Source organism: Rhipicephalus microplus, chromosome 3 (assembly GCF_043290135.1).
Source record: "Rhipicephalus microplus isolate Deutch F79 chromosome 3, USDA_Rmic, whole genome shotgun sequence".
NCBI classification, from domain to species: domain Eukaryota; kingdom Metazoa; phylum Arthropoda; class Arachnida; order Ixodida; family Ixodidae; genus Rhipicephalus; species Rhipicephalus microplus.
In genome coordinates this window covers 246,976,923-246,993,009 of record NC_134702.1, presented here as the reverse complement: position 1 = coordinate 246,993,009, position 16,087 = coordinate 246,976,923, and the positions used below count along the sequence as shown (strand labels likewise).

The 16,087-nt window shown below is 44.5% G+C and overlaps 1 protein-coding gene across 1 annotated transcript in view; it reads left to right on the top strand.

Annotated features, from left to right (window-relative positions):
* Positions 1-16,087, top strand: part of LOC119168750 (uncharacterized) — a 288,336-nt gene that overhangs the window by 96,926 nt on the left and 175,323 nt on the right. The window contains exons 12-13 of the mRNA XM_037420141.2: positions 2,270-2,413; positions 8,198-8,257. Coding sequence (XP_037276038.2) covers positions 2,270-2,413; positions 8,198-8,257 — 204 coding nt within the window. The remainder of the gene's footprint in view (positions 1-2,269; positions 2,414-8,197; positions 8,258-16,087) is intronic.

Genomic DNA, 16,087 nt, shown 5'->3' with positions numbered 1-16,087 from the left:
GGCCGTGGGACCTCATCCAGGCTACTGCGGCGGCATATTCAATAAAACCAAAAAAATTGTCACTCGTGTTTTTTAAGCTATGCAGAAAGAGAGAGCAGCAAGGTTTGTCACAATCTTTTTCTGAGGAACACATCCAGTAATCATAAACAACGCACGAATGTTACCGAATCAGTAGGTTGCTGGTGAAAGCACATCGCTACAGTCAACAGCGTAGTGTTATGAAAAATGTAAATTTCGTGGTGAGTACCTTGAATGCTTCCGAGTACCTTGAATGTTTCATTGTAGATTTCCTTTCGTGCCACCGTCGTGGACGTTCCTTACCACAGCGTGGTAAAAATAGCGATGAACATAAACAGCCAGCTATACGCAACGTATAGAAAATTCACTGTCGCCACATGGTTGACGCATGGCATACGACTGCAACCAGTAGGGACGCCACACGACAAAGCGGAAGCAAAACGTTACTGTAGACTCCTTTCCATCGCGGTGTGCACATAGTTACAGTGGTAGTTCTTATGAAAGGGAACACAGGAGCCCGTGGGCGGCGCACTCCGGCAGCTTCTGGCAGCGCGTTCAAGTGGGAGCGAAAGCAACCACAGCCTGTTTTGGTGTCATCTCGAGGCGAGCAAAACCAACAGTCATTGTTGAAATGGAATCCGAGTCGAGACTTTAACCCCCTTTCCCTTCAAGGCAATCACCGACTTCTTGCGTAATCGTCTTTACGAGGGAGAGGATTACAGCCTTGTTAAGGGTTTCTGACAGTGTTACTGCAGTGACTGCTTGTTCTACTCGCTTCGATTTGACGCGAAAAGGAGCTGAAGTTGCTTTCCTTCCGGCTTGAACGCACTGCCAGCAGCCGGCGGAGCTTGCAGGCCACACGCTCTCGTGTTCGCTTTCATAAAAATTTCTTCTGCACACGCGAACTTTGATGGCACGTCACGCACCACGTATTTCATCAAATGGCTTGAAATTTAGTGTGCACAATCACGCACACCAAGTGAGTAAACACTCTTGAGTGAACAACTGGCGATCAATAAACTTTATTATGCTGCGTGCTTTTGCAGAAAACTGTTTTGCTGTAAACACTATCATGTTCGATGAGAATCGGAGGGGAAGTGTGCTAAACCTAACGTGAAAAGTCTTTTTTATTTGTTGGAAACAAATGCAACCACAAGGTGAAGTGTGCATGTATTTTGTTTCTGGTGGTGGATACTTTTTGTGCAAGTTGAGTGGTGACATAATATATAGATGATTCGCTCATAAAATTAAATCACCAAATATCAAACAAAAAAGCGCTTTCGTTTTTTTTTTCATAATTAGAACGTACAACTGAGTGCCTTGAATGTGACGCGTTTCTGACAACGCATCATAAATTGTGACCGAAGAACACACAATTGCGCGCCAGAACACACACCGGAACGGTACTAACTGAACTGCTACAGACACACTTGCGCCACGCTGCCCAGCTCAACGCTGTTCAAACACAAAGATGACGTTCGAAGAGAACGTCCAGGTATACGAGGACGAAAGGGAAATAACATAGGTCACAGTTGTTACTTACTTATGTTTTATCAGTACGCTACAACTTTCAACTGCGACAGTGCCACCGCTTTGAGCCCTGTGGCCCGTGGAGAGCACTCGATGCATCCGGATTCGTGGTGATGCTTGAAGCATTGAAGGACCTTCTCTGTACATCATGAGAGGGGTGCGGAAGTGAGACAAACTTCAGAACACGCTGCGGAAAGAGCGGGTCTTTTTTTCTTTGCTGGTTCGACTGGGAGTGGAGTTCGCTTTTCAGGCACATTCTTCCGCCTCAAAATTTCACTTGGCTCTGCCTTGTTCAATTTTCTATTTTAAGCTGTGGTGAGTGCGAGTGCTGCAATATTACGTGAACGTTGTGAGCATCTTTGTGTACTGTGTATAATTTTGTGTTTGTCGAATGAAAGTTCGCTTGCGCATGGTACAGCTGCGGATGTAATTTTTTTCTCAGTTGATGTAAACATTTACTTCTATAGTTACCTGAAAAAGATCCCTGATGGATGTAAAAAAACTTCCCTCGATCCATCCAAAACCCCTGCTGTAGGGGAGAAAACTTTTTACTCCTTCCAAACGGTCTCTATAAAACCCTTATTGGGGCATGCACTATAGAGGACAAGTAGGTTACTCCCATCTTGGCTTATTTTTGTTTACAGTGTGCCTTGTGCCCGTTGTGCCAGGCGACGAGGCATCTCATTTTAAGTGCAATATTATTTTTTTTTCATTTATACAGATGCAGCAGGCAGTGTCCAAGCTTGACAGCCAAGTATCAGCCCTTGGAGCAAAGGGCCAGGAAGACTTCTTCACTATGCAACTTGCATATCCGAAAAGTCCATTCCCACCAGAAATGATCAAAAGAGTCCCGCTCAAGCCGTTTGTACGTACACTTTAGCAGTTTTCATCATGATTTACAACTATTGTGTTTATAAAAACTAACGGACTTTCTGTTCGATAGTTATGATAACATGCCCAGGAAATCAATGCTTTCATCTATTGTTCGTCAATTGAATGAAGCGAGTTTTCAAAGTTCTTAAGCACAGAAAATATTCAGACGCTCCTTGTTTTGATTGAAAACTGAAGCAGTATCAGTAATTGTGAATCTCTTCCCTCCACTTGTAAGAGCAGCACAATCTGCAGTGCAAGGCATTCGCGTAGTTATAATATTACTTTAATATCATGACTTAGACGCGTGGTAAGTAAAATAAAGTATCACGAAAAGAATCCAAATATTTTATGCAATGAGTAATGTTGGTTTCTATTAGCCCTAGAAAAACGTAATGCAATAACGAAAATAAATCGAAAAATAAAAGAAACTTTTTTCTGTGCTATGGTTATACTGTCCCCACTAAACTTTTCTGAAAAACGTTGCTATCATCCTTCATTGTATGCGCTTCTCAGCTGCGTTTGCGTGAAAAAATTTAGGTATCGTGGTACGGACGTCTGCAAGTACAGAGAAGTGGTGGGTTTGTCAAGATTAGGATTTCATTTTATAGATTATGAGTCGCACAGAGCAACAAAATCAAATAATGCGTTCAAGTATGAAAATACAGATTTCAAAATAAAAAAAACATAGTATAAGTTATAGAGTTGTGTGTTCAGATATAGAAATAGAGAGTTCATTAAAAACCATGAAGCATTGTACAAATTTTCATTTGTTTTAGATAAACCTGTAAAATACTACAATGAGTGTTACATTATTTCCCCTACATGCTTAACAGCGTAAAAACGGAAAGCTGCCATAAAAACTGTTTTATAATAAAATAACGTTGATTTTCTCAAGTTTTTTTATACAGTGCACCCTAATAGGGACACATGACGTGGAATGATTGATGTAGTCAACATTCATCTAATGGTGAGCGTGTGTTTGACAGCAGGACCGAATGGTCTGAAAGAAAGCGCCCTATGCTGTTTGGCTTGAAGGAGGCGCCTCCAAGAGTTGCAAAATAAAGGAGGTTAAATGATGGAGCTCGGAAGTAGTAGTTACTCATTGCGAGAGCAATTGAGGAAGTAAAGCGAAAGAAACACCCTTGGTCAGCCGGGATTGGATCACAAAACCGGATGTTGCGAAAGCAAGTGCTCTAGGCTCTGCGCTTACAAAGGAATGGTTGTGCAGCGGAAATTTGTAGAAAGTGTATGAATTTATCGTATTGAATATCACGTAGAAAGAAAAAAAATGAACAGTCGGAGAGAAGAAAAGGGAAGGTAGTCAGGGGATTGACAGCAGAGAGGAGCTTTGGTTCATAGTCAGAGTGAATAAAGAAGTAGAGTAAAACAAGCAGCCTTAGTGCGGCGTTGTTCGAGAGTGAAAGTCCGTTGTTCGAAAACAAGTGCCCCAACCACCCGGCTAGATAGGGACGCTGTATGGAAAGCATATGGATGCATTGTATCGAATATGACGAAAGAATATGACGTATGGATATGAAAGAATATGACGAAAGAATATGACGTATGGATGCATTGTATCGAATATGACGAAAGAAGGGGTCATGAGCATTCACACAGGAGGAAAGTGAAAGACAGGTGCTAGACAAGAGTGACGAGCCTGACTGATAGGGATAATAAATAAAGGAGACAACCTTGGTGAGCCGGCATGCGATGGCACAACTTCGTGATTCCTGAATAACTTTTCTAGTACGGTTTCTCCACCATCTTTCAGGAGGTCCGTTGTAACCTTATTCTCACCAGCGGCTTTGTTTCTTTGCGTTCCTTTAAGATTTTCCTTACTTCCGTGTCTTTAGTAAGACGTCGAATTACTTTGAAGTATTAGGGTTTCTCACATTATCATCCTGATTTTTTCGGCTTCTGTACAGCTCTGGGGAACTCCTCTGCCACCTCGACTATTCTATTCTAAGTGGTAAACTTGGTTATGACATTGCTTTACTTGTTTTTCAATGCATACATTTAATTTTTGCGTATGGAGAAGTCTGCTTTGGTAGCTTTTAGGCTTCTGCCGTTTTTTTTTTTTGCGGTCTGCTCAACTCTTTTTATCTCATACCTTCTTAGGTCGGCTATACCTTACGCCTATTTATTAACTTGGACAGCTCGACTAGCTTTATTTTGTTGGTTGAATTTGATTGGAAGATCAAGGGAGAGGTCCTTGCGCTCTGTGGGCGTAGTCAGGCTGATTATGATGACAGTACCACGAACGATGAGACGTGGTTTTGCAGAGCCAGCGTGGCCAACAGTACTGTGAACGCAGGGAACAATTAACCACTATATGTTGCTTTCTTATAATACGAGAAGGCGTTTTACTTAGTCTAGACATCAGCAGTAATGCAGGCACTATGGAATCGGGACATTGAAGGACCCTAGACACACAGGCTCCCCAGGCGATCGCGTGCTCCGCACTGGAGCACGCGATGGCCTGGGAGAAATCTGCAGCGGATACAGAGCCAGCGAAGTCATCCATAAAGAAAGTGACATAATACCAATAAAGAAGGGTGTAAGGCACGCAGAAACAATTTCCGCAATGCTATTCACCGCGTGTTTACAACAGAATTTCAGGACCCTAGATTGGGAAGAGTAAAAAATAAGTGTTAATTAAGAGTATCTTCGTACCGTGCAATTCGCTGATGGCACTGCCTTGATGAGTAACTCAGAGGACATTTTTCAGCTCGTGATTGCAGAACTGGAAACAAAAAGCAGATATGTAGGTTTTAAAATGATGTGCACGAAACTAATCTGCAACAGTTTCGGCAGAAAACGGCACATTGCGGCAGGTAGAGAGACGCTTGAAGTTGTAAAGGAATATGTGTACTCAGTAGTAACCGCAGAGTAGAATCATGAGAGTGAAATAAGTAGAAGAATAAGAATGGGGTGGATCACATTCGGCAAGAACTCTCAAGTCATGAATGGTAATCTGCCACTAACCCTCAAAGGGAAGGTATATAACAGCTGCATCTTGCCAGTACTTACCTAGGGAGCAGAAACCTGAAGGCTTACAAACAGGGTTCCGCCCAAATTGAGAACGACGCAGCGAACGATGGAAAGGAAATAGTAGGTGTAACTTTTACAGACAAAACGAGAGCAGGGTGGGTCGGTGAACAAACCGGGGTTTGTTCCCTGACCTACCCTGGCACGTAGCTTGTAGGCAAGATAACCACTAGTCAATAGGTGTAAGTGACTGGTTTCTAGAGAAGCCAAACGCACCAAGAGGAGACAGGAAGTTAGGTAGGCCGATGAGAATAAAAAGTTCGCAGGTATTATGTGGCAACAGAAAGCGCTAGACCGGATTGACTGGCGGATCATGGGAGAGGCGTTTGCACTGCAGTATGCGTAGAGAGGCTGATTATGATGAAAGCGCCATAAACGGTGAGACGCTGTTTTACAGAGCCAGCGTGGCCGCCAATATTGCGAACACAGTGATTAAAGGATGCCACCTCATGCAAGTGTACAAAACTGAGCGAAAAAATGTTCGATATGTTTTCCGTCCTGAGGCACTGAATGAAGTATTTTCTCCTCCATGGCCGCAAATCACACAGGAAGACTAGGCGATAGGTGAGGGCAGGAAGAGCTAGAGGGAAGGGTGGTTGATGGCTGGATGAGGTACATCAGACTGCAATTGATAAAATAGAGAAGGCGTGGGGAAGATGAAGCACCAGTTTGGCCAGCAGACTCCAGTCTGGGCAGCAGGTTTAGCAGCAAGCACCTGCCAAACCGGCAGGTGCACAAATTACCGCCTCCGTGAACACCGAAACAATGTGCACAATGTGGTACAAGAGCATCTTGGCATTCATTGCCGAAATTGTGGGTGCACCCCCCTCTTTGATCAGTGCTCTATAGTGGCAAGGCACAGGGACCAGCTTACCCGAGAAATTATCGAAGCCGAAAAATACACTGGCTAGGAGATGAATGCGTAAGCACTTTATCGGTTGCTTTACCACAGGCTGAACGTGATTACCTGGCTGGGCTTGGAGGTAATAAAGGACCCGTCGCAGTGCTTTGTTACTGATGTGTAGATTAGGCTTGCACTTCATCGTCATGCTCTGTAATCATTCCCTTTTTTAGACGTATATATTCTTGGCACTCTGTGATATATAGTTAGTTGGAAGTCAGCGCTCTTTCTGTCTACCCTGTCCTTTTTCCTTTGTTAGCGCACTGAAACATCTTGCAAATATGAAGAGGTTTGTATTAGCAAGCCTTTTACATACACCGCAGACCGTTTGGCGGCCCTCAGAGCTCCCCAACTTACGCGCGTTTTCGTCACCAGTAGCCAGATGGCCCAGAATGCGCACGTCGTCACCTCTCGCGTTGCGACGAGCGCGGGCATGGTGTCATCGCTTCTCCTGTGCGCGTGCTTATCAATATGACTTGTGATTCGGTAGAGCAGGAAGGTCAGTCATCTCGCTGCGGCGGCCGTGTTTACGAAAGGAGGAAGGTACTAGCACTCGAAGAAGCAACGATTGTGACAGTTGTTCGCACTTGTTCCATGTATCGTTGTTCATTTGTTTCGCGAGTGTTTCTTTCTGCTTGAGCAGTGCGCTTTCTGTGTTTAGCTAAGACATTTCTTTGTCCGTGCTCGTCCTGTGTAGGATATTTTTGTGCGTTCTTTCTGTTTAGCAGCGCGCTGCAAGATTCATGTTGTTTGCCCTTCTTCCCGCGACATTGGGCATTAAACGCTGAACTATGTCAATGAAAGACGCAAATGAATTTCGTGCTAAGCCGATTTTCAGAAAGAGGGATCGGCCACGGTTTTCTGATCTCGGAAGGCTCTTATGAGAAATCTCAAAACACTTATAAACGCTCACCTACCAATACGAAGGCACGTTTCACTTTCGTGACAGACCTATTTCCAGAAAAGGCATCAGCCACGATTTGCTGATCTCAGTAGACGCTTATAGAATATGTGTCAAAAGTTCTATTCTACCAAAAAATGTTTTGACGAAGATGTCTTACTTTCGACTTTTTCGGCCCCAATGCGTGAACCTAGTACTGTTCAAGCAGTCGTCTTTCCGGGTGAATAATTGTTGCTGTGAACAGATTTTTTTATTATATTGTAGTTCTGTGAAGAAATGAAGAAATTTTAATTACATCCTAATTTTTCCTGTTGGCACTGGTACTCTTTCCTTTTCTGTGCGTCTTCGTGAATCTGCGTTAGTTCTTTTTTTTTCATTTACAATGCTCACGTTGAGAGCTTCAAAAAAGAAACCAATGCCACATAATCTGCATGTGTCAGAACCACGCCTGGTCAAGAAAGATCGGGCTGAGCCGTTTCTTTTTTAACAAACCGAAACAGGCCAAATGATGCAAGTGACGGGGATTTCTTTCTTGGGGATATTTTTTTTTCATTTATGGGTTCAACTGTGTACGGATGCATGTGCGGACAAAAAGGTGTCTTAAATACAGGAATCTGTGCTGTATGTATGTAGATGTTTGTACGTTCAAACCTTCGAGACAACTAATACACGTTTCGAGTGTTCGGTGCTTTTGTGTTAAAATCAGATTTCACTCGGGTATTGAAGAAGTTCAGAATATTTAGGTTGTGATAATCGAAAATAATGCTATTAAAACGCAGTATTTCTTGAGGAAAATGATTTCTATCTACATATGTGATACTGTCAAAGTGAAGAAAAGAATTGTTCATTTGAGCACGGAAATATGGAGCATTTATGTGAGGTCATGAAGATGTGTTTTAGTGATGCGATTATTTTTGTTATTGCAGTTTGCTGACTACTCTCGCATGATATATTTTGCTCCAGAGACACCCGACAAAAGCATAAAGGTAAGAAATGACGTCAATGTTTTGCTGAAAATTGTTCTCAGGTGTACTTATGTGTACTACTCCTTGAATATTTGAATGTACGGGAATATACGAGAGCAACCCTGATAGCGTCTGCCGCATTTGAATACAGGCTATAAGCACCTGTGCTATGTGACGTCTTCGTGTGGTAAAATATAAACGGTGGTCTAAAGTGGCGCGTAAAACTTTCCAAAAGTATTTTTTGTGCGTGAATTGTGCTAGCGCGATGCGACTTTCTCATCCCCGCAACTTCCTCTGTTTGAAGCTACTTTGTTGCACGAAAATTGAAGTATTTAACTACAAAACGCGGTTATGCTGTGCCCTGCTCAGGAATTTTAAGTGCAGCTCACTTTACGAGGCTGATTTGCTGTGTTCTCTCATGTGCGGTTGTTTTCGCTAGACGTAATGCTCTATGCGTATTATGTTGAGCGAGCGTACGCACCGAGAAGAAATCACAGGAACGGAAGCAACACCCAGTATAAAAATTAAAGCACAAAGCAAGAAAACAAGGGAAATTCAGAAAAAGCAAAAAATCTGGAACTACCAAAATGTACAGAAACAAAGAGAAAAATTCAGAAACACGTAAAATGTAAAAACTGAGGTAGGACAAAAAAAAAGATCTCTCTTCCCACTTTTTCTAGGCATGGCACCCTCAGGGCCAAGTTTTCAGGGTAAAGTTTTCTTTTCTATTGGGGCAATTTTTCGTCTTGGCACCACTGTCCCGTTGAAAAAAAACATTCCGTGGTATTTCCTACGCTTTGCGCAAGAACTGAACGAAAAAGAAAGATAGATACGGAGGAGGAAAACAGACAATGGAAAAGGCACAAAGATCAGTGTCGAGCTCCGCTGTTCTTCCAGCTTGGCACACTTAATGCGAAGGCGCCTTATTTGTTTTTTCCCGATCAGCTATTATTTGCCATGCCATGGCAGGCATGCTGTAGCGAACGCTGCATGGCATTTGTTCCCAGCGCTTTGTGTAAGTACAAAAAAAAAAATTGTCCAACTCCACGTACCTTTGCCATCGTGGGGTCACCGCTGCCAATGTCCGGTTATTCTTAACACTCAGGAGTTTATATTGCGCTTGTGTATTCTCGGCGTTCCTAGGTGACATAATAAATGTAAATCACCTGTGGCATATACCGGCATACCTGCGGCACATACCCGCCCGCAGTTATATATGTGCCAAACGCCTGGTGAAAAGGGTTTGACGGCATACGCAACGGCGTTGCGACATTATTCATGTTATGACTAGAAAGTGATACTTGTCTAAGCAGCTTACTCACCCATACAAAATTTGAATCGTGCTAAGTTGAGGCACTGCTTACGAGACTACCCAGGCGTATGCGGCTCGATGCAGATACACATATAGACGCTAAATGCGCTTTCGATTAACAAATAGATTTTCTCATTTAAAAGAGAAATGAGATACATGCAGATGAGGAAAGAACGAGAAAATGTATAAAGTAACTGCTTGCTTTCTCGTATATGTACCAGCTTCTTAAATATATATATATATATATATATATATCATCGTTCACGACCAAATACCCTTCTTTATTTGCCAACCCAGATTCTCACAACCCAGGCCTAAGAGGTGCTTATATACACATTAGAAATAAAAGCTCATGAATGATGCTCACACTCATCCCCCCACCCCAACTCTTGCAAGCAGCCAGCCCGGCTGCATCTTACACGGACGTGGGGCATCGAATAAATGGTTTGAGACGCGAAACATGACCAATTCCCGGCCACGACAACGATGATTTGAAGAAAGCTCGACGGGAAAGACGCGATAGTTCACTGATGACAGTTATTAACTACCTAAATAGAGCCAAATATACCGGAACTCTAATTTACCGCATAATCCTGGAGTACGAGTATGGGTCCAAAGTGGGACTTCATCTCCAGGACTGAAGTAAACATCGCGATGAGAGCTGTCGTAGCGCTGTTTGCGATTTTGCTGAATGTCTTCTGTGTTGAGGCATGCACATTTCCGACATTCTTCAACACTTGATATGAACTTCTTGGATATGTTCGACGAGGCGCCACTTGGAACATTAAAAAAAGACGTCGATGGTGAATGCTGGTGCACGGCCATACATCAAGTGTAAGGGCGAGTAACCAGTGCTTCGTAGAACAGCGTTGTTGCGGGCAAACATCACAAAATATACTGTGTCCGAGTTGTCATGGTGTGGTTTGATATACATCGATTACTTGTCGATCATTGGGCGATAAAATCGTTTTCTCAACGCTTTAGTTTGAGGGTGGTAGGCTGACGTTGTTTTGTGCACTGTGCTACAAGTCTCCTGAAGGTCTTGAATAACTGTAGACGTAGAGGTTTTGCCGCCATCACTCAAGAGGACGCGAGGTGCCCTGTGCTGTACCACAATGGCGTTGAGAAGAAAATCAACGACATCTGAGGCTGAAGTAGTACGTAGGGGAGCAGTTTTTGCGTGCCGTGTGAAGTGAGCGACTGCTGTCACATACCCATCAATGAGCTCTTGGCGTGATGGAAAAATGCCTTACTAAATTTTTCTCAACAATGGAAAAAGTTGTCTCGGGACACGGAATTGGCTGCAGTAGACCAGCTGCACTTCAAGTTGGTCGCTTCCACCATTGACACAAAGGGCTAGTCGTAACGTACGGCGCTACAAAGATGGAGAGGACAGGCAATTAGAAACGTTGCTTGAGGCAGTTTTGTAATATCCCAAGTGACTTGCACATGGGTCTTCATGAAAGGCTTCGAAACCTGGTGACGTAGAAAACGTGGAAGAAGTGAAACCCAGAGAAGTTTATCATTGGTGTAAACGTAACGTTGCAGGACATTGTTGTCTATCTTAAATAGCCATAGTTGCCGACGTGATCTGCCGCTAGGAGAAGGCGACCTGCCACTCACGCGGTCGATAATGCGGTTGCAGTTGGTATCAACACGCTGATGCGAGGCGAACTGAGTGTAGTTATACGAAGGCAGCATGCCAGCAACCACTAGTTGTGATTACATATGGGTGACCACAGCGTCCAGATCACGTGACAAACAGTGACCAAATGGGCTCGACAGTGATAGTGACAGGGGGCAGCGGGAGAAAGCCTCTACATCTTATGTTTCTTTCCAGACTGGTAAAAACGACGTCAAAATTGTATTCTTGCAGACGGAGTACCCAACGACGACCCCGACGACCAGAAAAGTTATTCAGTGATAGTAGCAAGCATATTGCGTGCTGATCTGTTGTTACTGTGAAGCGGTGCCCGTAAAGATATGGCCGAAAAGTTTGAATTGCAGAAACGACAGCAAGAAAGTCTTGCTGTTATGGAGCAGTTCTGCTAGGCAGCCGTTGAGCCCATCTGACATAGGCAACTACTCCCTCTCGTGAAGTGTCATCCCGTTGTAGAACTGCACCAATCGCATCGCCTTTAGTGTCGGTATGTAAAGAAGTGTGTGCGTTCTCATCAAAATGGAAGAGGACGAGGCTGAACGTTAGGGCATGCTTGAGAGCTTGAAAGGCACGTTCGAAGTTTTCGGTCCACGTAAAAAAAGGTCAGGATGTCGGAACTTTGTGCAGCGGCGAGGGGATGGTAACAAAGTGGCTGTAAAAGCGGCAAAAGCACGACGCCTGGCCTAGCCAACTATGTAGGTGTTTTTGAGCTTCTGGACGAGGGAAGCTTATTACAGCAGCAATCTTTTCACAATTTGGCCTAATGCCGTCCTGGCTGACAAGATGTCACAACACCTTTGTGTTCGTGCTGGCGAAACGACATTTCTTCGTGTTTAGTTGATCTCCAGCGTTAGAAAAACACGACAAAACTTTGCCCAACCGCTAAAGGTGCTGACTAAATGTGGTGAAAGTTATGACGATGTCATCTAGATAACAGAGAGATGTTTTTCATTTGAGGCTGCAAAGACACGTATCTATCATGCATTAAAACGTGGTAGGGGCATTACATATGTCGGCACGCAATACATTGAATTCATAGAGGTCATCTGGTGCTGCAGATGCCGTTTTATTCTTGTACGCCTCATGCATGAGTATTTACAAGTACTACAATCGAAGGTCAAATCTGGAGAAGAATTCATTGCACTGGAGAGGGTCGAGTGCGTCATCGATACGTTGCATCGGGTACGCGTCCTTACACTTGCTCCTAATAAGTTGCCGATGATCAGCGCAGAATTACACCGAACCATGCTTTTTGCGGACCAACGCGACAGGTGAAGCATATCGGCGACGTTGTCTGCAATGATCTTTCGTTCAGGGGAAGAGACACGATATGGGGCGGCGGCTTGCAATTAAATTGCCTTGGGTTTTGTCGCAATGCAGTGTGACGTGTGTACGGCCATGGAGATAGGAATGAACATCAAAGGAAGCGCTGTGCTTTTGAAGTAGAGCTAAAAGTTCTTCGTTTGCGCTGCCGCGAGATCGGGGTTCATTGCTGCCGTTAAAGCAGTCGTCCTAGCTTGGTACGAGTAGCTGAAAATGGTAGTTTCACCTGGAAGGGCATGAAAAGAGGTGGTTTTGTGTCGGTAAAGCAAGTCACAGTGGTGCCCTGGGGCAGTGAAACAGCAGAAGTAGTGAGGTTAACTGCTGCGACCAAGGCTCTACGATAATGAAACCGCACCAGGCTAGGAGCAGTGGTATGGCTGCCAGATATGTAACGTCCGGACGGTGCAAGAAACACATCCCTATTATTCATGGTATCGGATATCAGCTTCAGGATATGCTCACAACCTGGAGAAATCAGCAACCCCGACCAAGCAAAGGCTTTGTGCATAAATATCCCTAGTTCAAAACCAGCGTGATGCCAGTACGTTTTTTGGTACTGGTACACGCTGGAGACTCTAGTACACGCTTGTAATCAATGGCCCTTCACTGGGCGCACTGGGAAAAAGCTGTGTCGCACTGGTAGGGGCGCTGGCTCAACCGCTGTGATGCTGGTGCACACTGCGAAGCCTTTGAAGCGCTGGAATTTTCACTGGCAAACGCTGGTGAATATTGGCGCACGCACTGTTTCTACCAGCGCAGCTGCAGCGTTAATGTTATTGTAGCGTGTGCCGTGGTTTGTTTCGGTGTCGTTGAATATAAAATGCTAGCTTGATTCGATGGCTGGGAGAGATGCTACCCTACCAGATATCCAGCATACGTAATTTTTTCAACAGATACCGAGCATACGTCAGCAGTCTTACCCAGTGCCCGGCCCAGCGAGCATTAAACCTGTCATGCCAGCCGTGTTGGTATATATGTTACCGGCGCTTCTTGCATCGTGTACACACGACTTTAAAGTGTGAGAATAACTGTAATAGTATAGTTTAGACATCCATGAACCTAAATAAACTATTTTGTCTTGTGTCGATGTTCGCACAAGGAGCGCTTACGATCGAACGTCGCGCTTTCAGCTACGCAGGCTGACACCAAAAGCTGCCGGCCGCACTTAGCCGGTACTTCTCCGACTGATATGTAACAACACGTAATTTTCATTTGGTAATTTAGTACGCCTTCGTGAAATGACTCCCTGGCATACGTTTTCAGCAGATGGCATTGGTATTTCTATGGGTGTTTTTCTGTCATTGCCGGTATTGATGTAACTGCATATATCTGTACACTGGCACGCCCACTGTTTACTGCCAGTGGAGGCCAGAAAAACGGCTGTCGCTCGCCATCACCACTCCGTAAATGCATATCTGGCATTGATTGATCTTCCACTTACTTCAGGTACAGTTTGGGGTAATAGTTAGAAATATTACGAAGCTGAAATACACACACTTCAAGCATCGCAACACAGTTGCTTCGAAAGCAGCCTTACCCAGTGCCCCGTCCCTGCGAGGCCTATCGTGCCGCCCGCGTTGGGGTACCTGCTGCCGGCGCTTTTTACTTCAAGTAAGCATAATTATGAAGTGTAAGAATGACTTTAAAGTACAGTTTAGACATCTCTGAGCCTAAATCGATCATTTATTCGCGTGTGTGGTGCCTGCACAAGGAGCGGCGATGATCGGTGTGTCATGCTTTCAGCAACGTAGGCTGTCACCGAAAGCTTCCTCCTGAGCGCAGGAGCCGGCACTTCTCTGACTCGTATGTAATAACACGCAATTTCGATTTGGCAATATGGTACGCGTTAGTAAACTAACATACTGGCATACTTTTTGAGCGGATTGCATTAGTCATTTCTTCGGTGGTTTCTTAGTTGCAGGTATTGATATAACTGCAAATATGTAATCTGGCACGCCAGGTGTGTACTGCTACATCGTCGCTTGCGCGAAGAAAAAATACTCAATATTCACTCGTGTGCGTGGATATTTACCAAACAACACATGTAAATTATCTGCACTTGTTAACCAGTAGCAAGTGCTAGAAATGACTACCAAAGTAAAAAAGGCTATCGGCAGCAACAGCTAACAATATGTGGCTGGTTCTCCAGTCAATTTGAGATTTTTCAGAGTTAAGATTTAGATCCTGCAAAAAACTTCGCGCTCAATCTTGCTCATATCTGCTCAACACTGGGTGCCCCGAAGCCGTTCGTCACTGTCGAATCAAGACGCAATTGTTATTTGGAAAGAAATATTGGGTGAGTCTTGACTGTGCGACTTGTAAACATGAAGTTGAACGGCGCGTTCTTCGGGTAAATATTCGTTTTACAACACCACAAGCCCGATTTGGCGTGGCGTAGTGTGTAGCATACTCGGTTAGAGATCATGAGGTAGCGAGTTCAAAACTCGTAGGGCAGCGTTTAATTTTTTTTTTCAATTTCTATTTTTTTTAATTTTTAATATTAGTGTGCATTATTTTACATATATAATTATTTGTTTATTTATGGCGATCAGGCGCCCCGTTTTCTCCCAGGGAAGCCATTTTGCGGAGTGTACTGGGACGCTGCCGCTCCAGAGTCCCAGTACTTGCGCTGGGAGGCGCTGGTACTAGCGCCATACTAGGCCCATAATCAGGCATGACACTAGACGCTGGTACCCAGTAGCGCAGGTTTTTGCATTAGGGATCTGAATAAATTGTAGTATCTGCCATGTTAATGATTCTCTGTCAGCAACATATCACCGCAGAAGCTGAATAGAGGTATTCTCTTTCCAAACTGCATATGTTAGAACACGATGACAGAACGACAAATCGCATGTGTAGAGAGGAAGAAGATCATGTGTCGCAGTGGGTCACGCATTTAGCGAGAGGAGCCAAGCGCGAGCGTTTGCCCCGAGTGCTGTGATTCCTGGGTCCGTTGCTGCCGCCCGCTTTCCGCACCAATAGGCCTGCTGTGCAAGTACTACTTGCGCCAATAAACCCTGTTTCAGAGTGGTGGAGGTGCTGGGTAACTCAACCTGGAACTCCACAACAGGAAACTACCTGCCATCCCAGAAATGGCTCAAGAAAACACCCAGCAGGGTACGACCCAGCCTCCGATGGTCATCGTGCCCACTGCGCTACGCATGCGCGATCCACCTTTTTTCGACAGTACCGATGAGCAAGACGTAGAAGATTGGCTGCCGACATTTAAAAAGGTAGGTGCAAGCAACAAGTGGGACGACACATCGAAGCTGCAATATGTAGCCTTCTACCTGAAAAAGGTAGCGAGTCTCTGGTTTAACAGAGGATGGAATTCTGTGTCAAAGGAAGGAACTTGCCCCGACCCGGACAAACTTCGAGCCGTAGCCAACTTTCCGAAGCCGACTTCACTCAAAGAACTTAGGAGCTTCATGGGCTTGTGCTCGTATATTCGCCGTTTCGTCCACAACTTTGCATCAATAAAAGCTCCACTTACGCAACTACTGAATGGTCCAGCTAATCTTTCTAACTGGAACCCGGCATGTGACGAAGCCTTCCT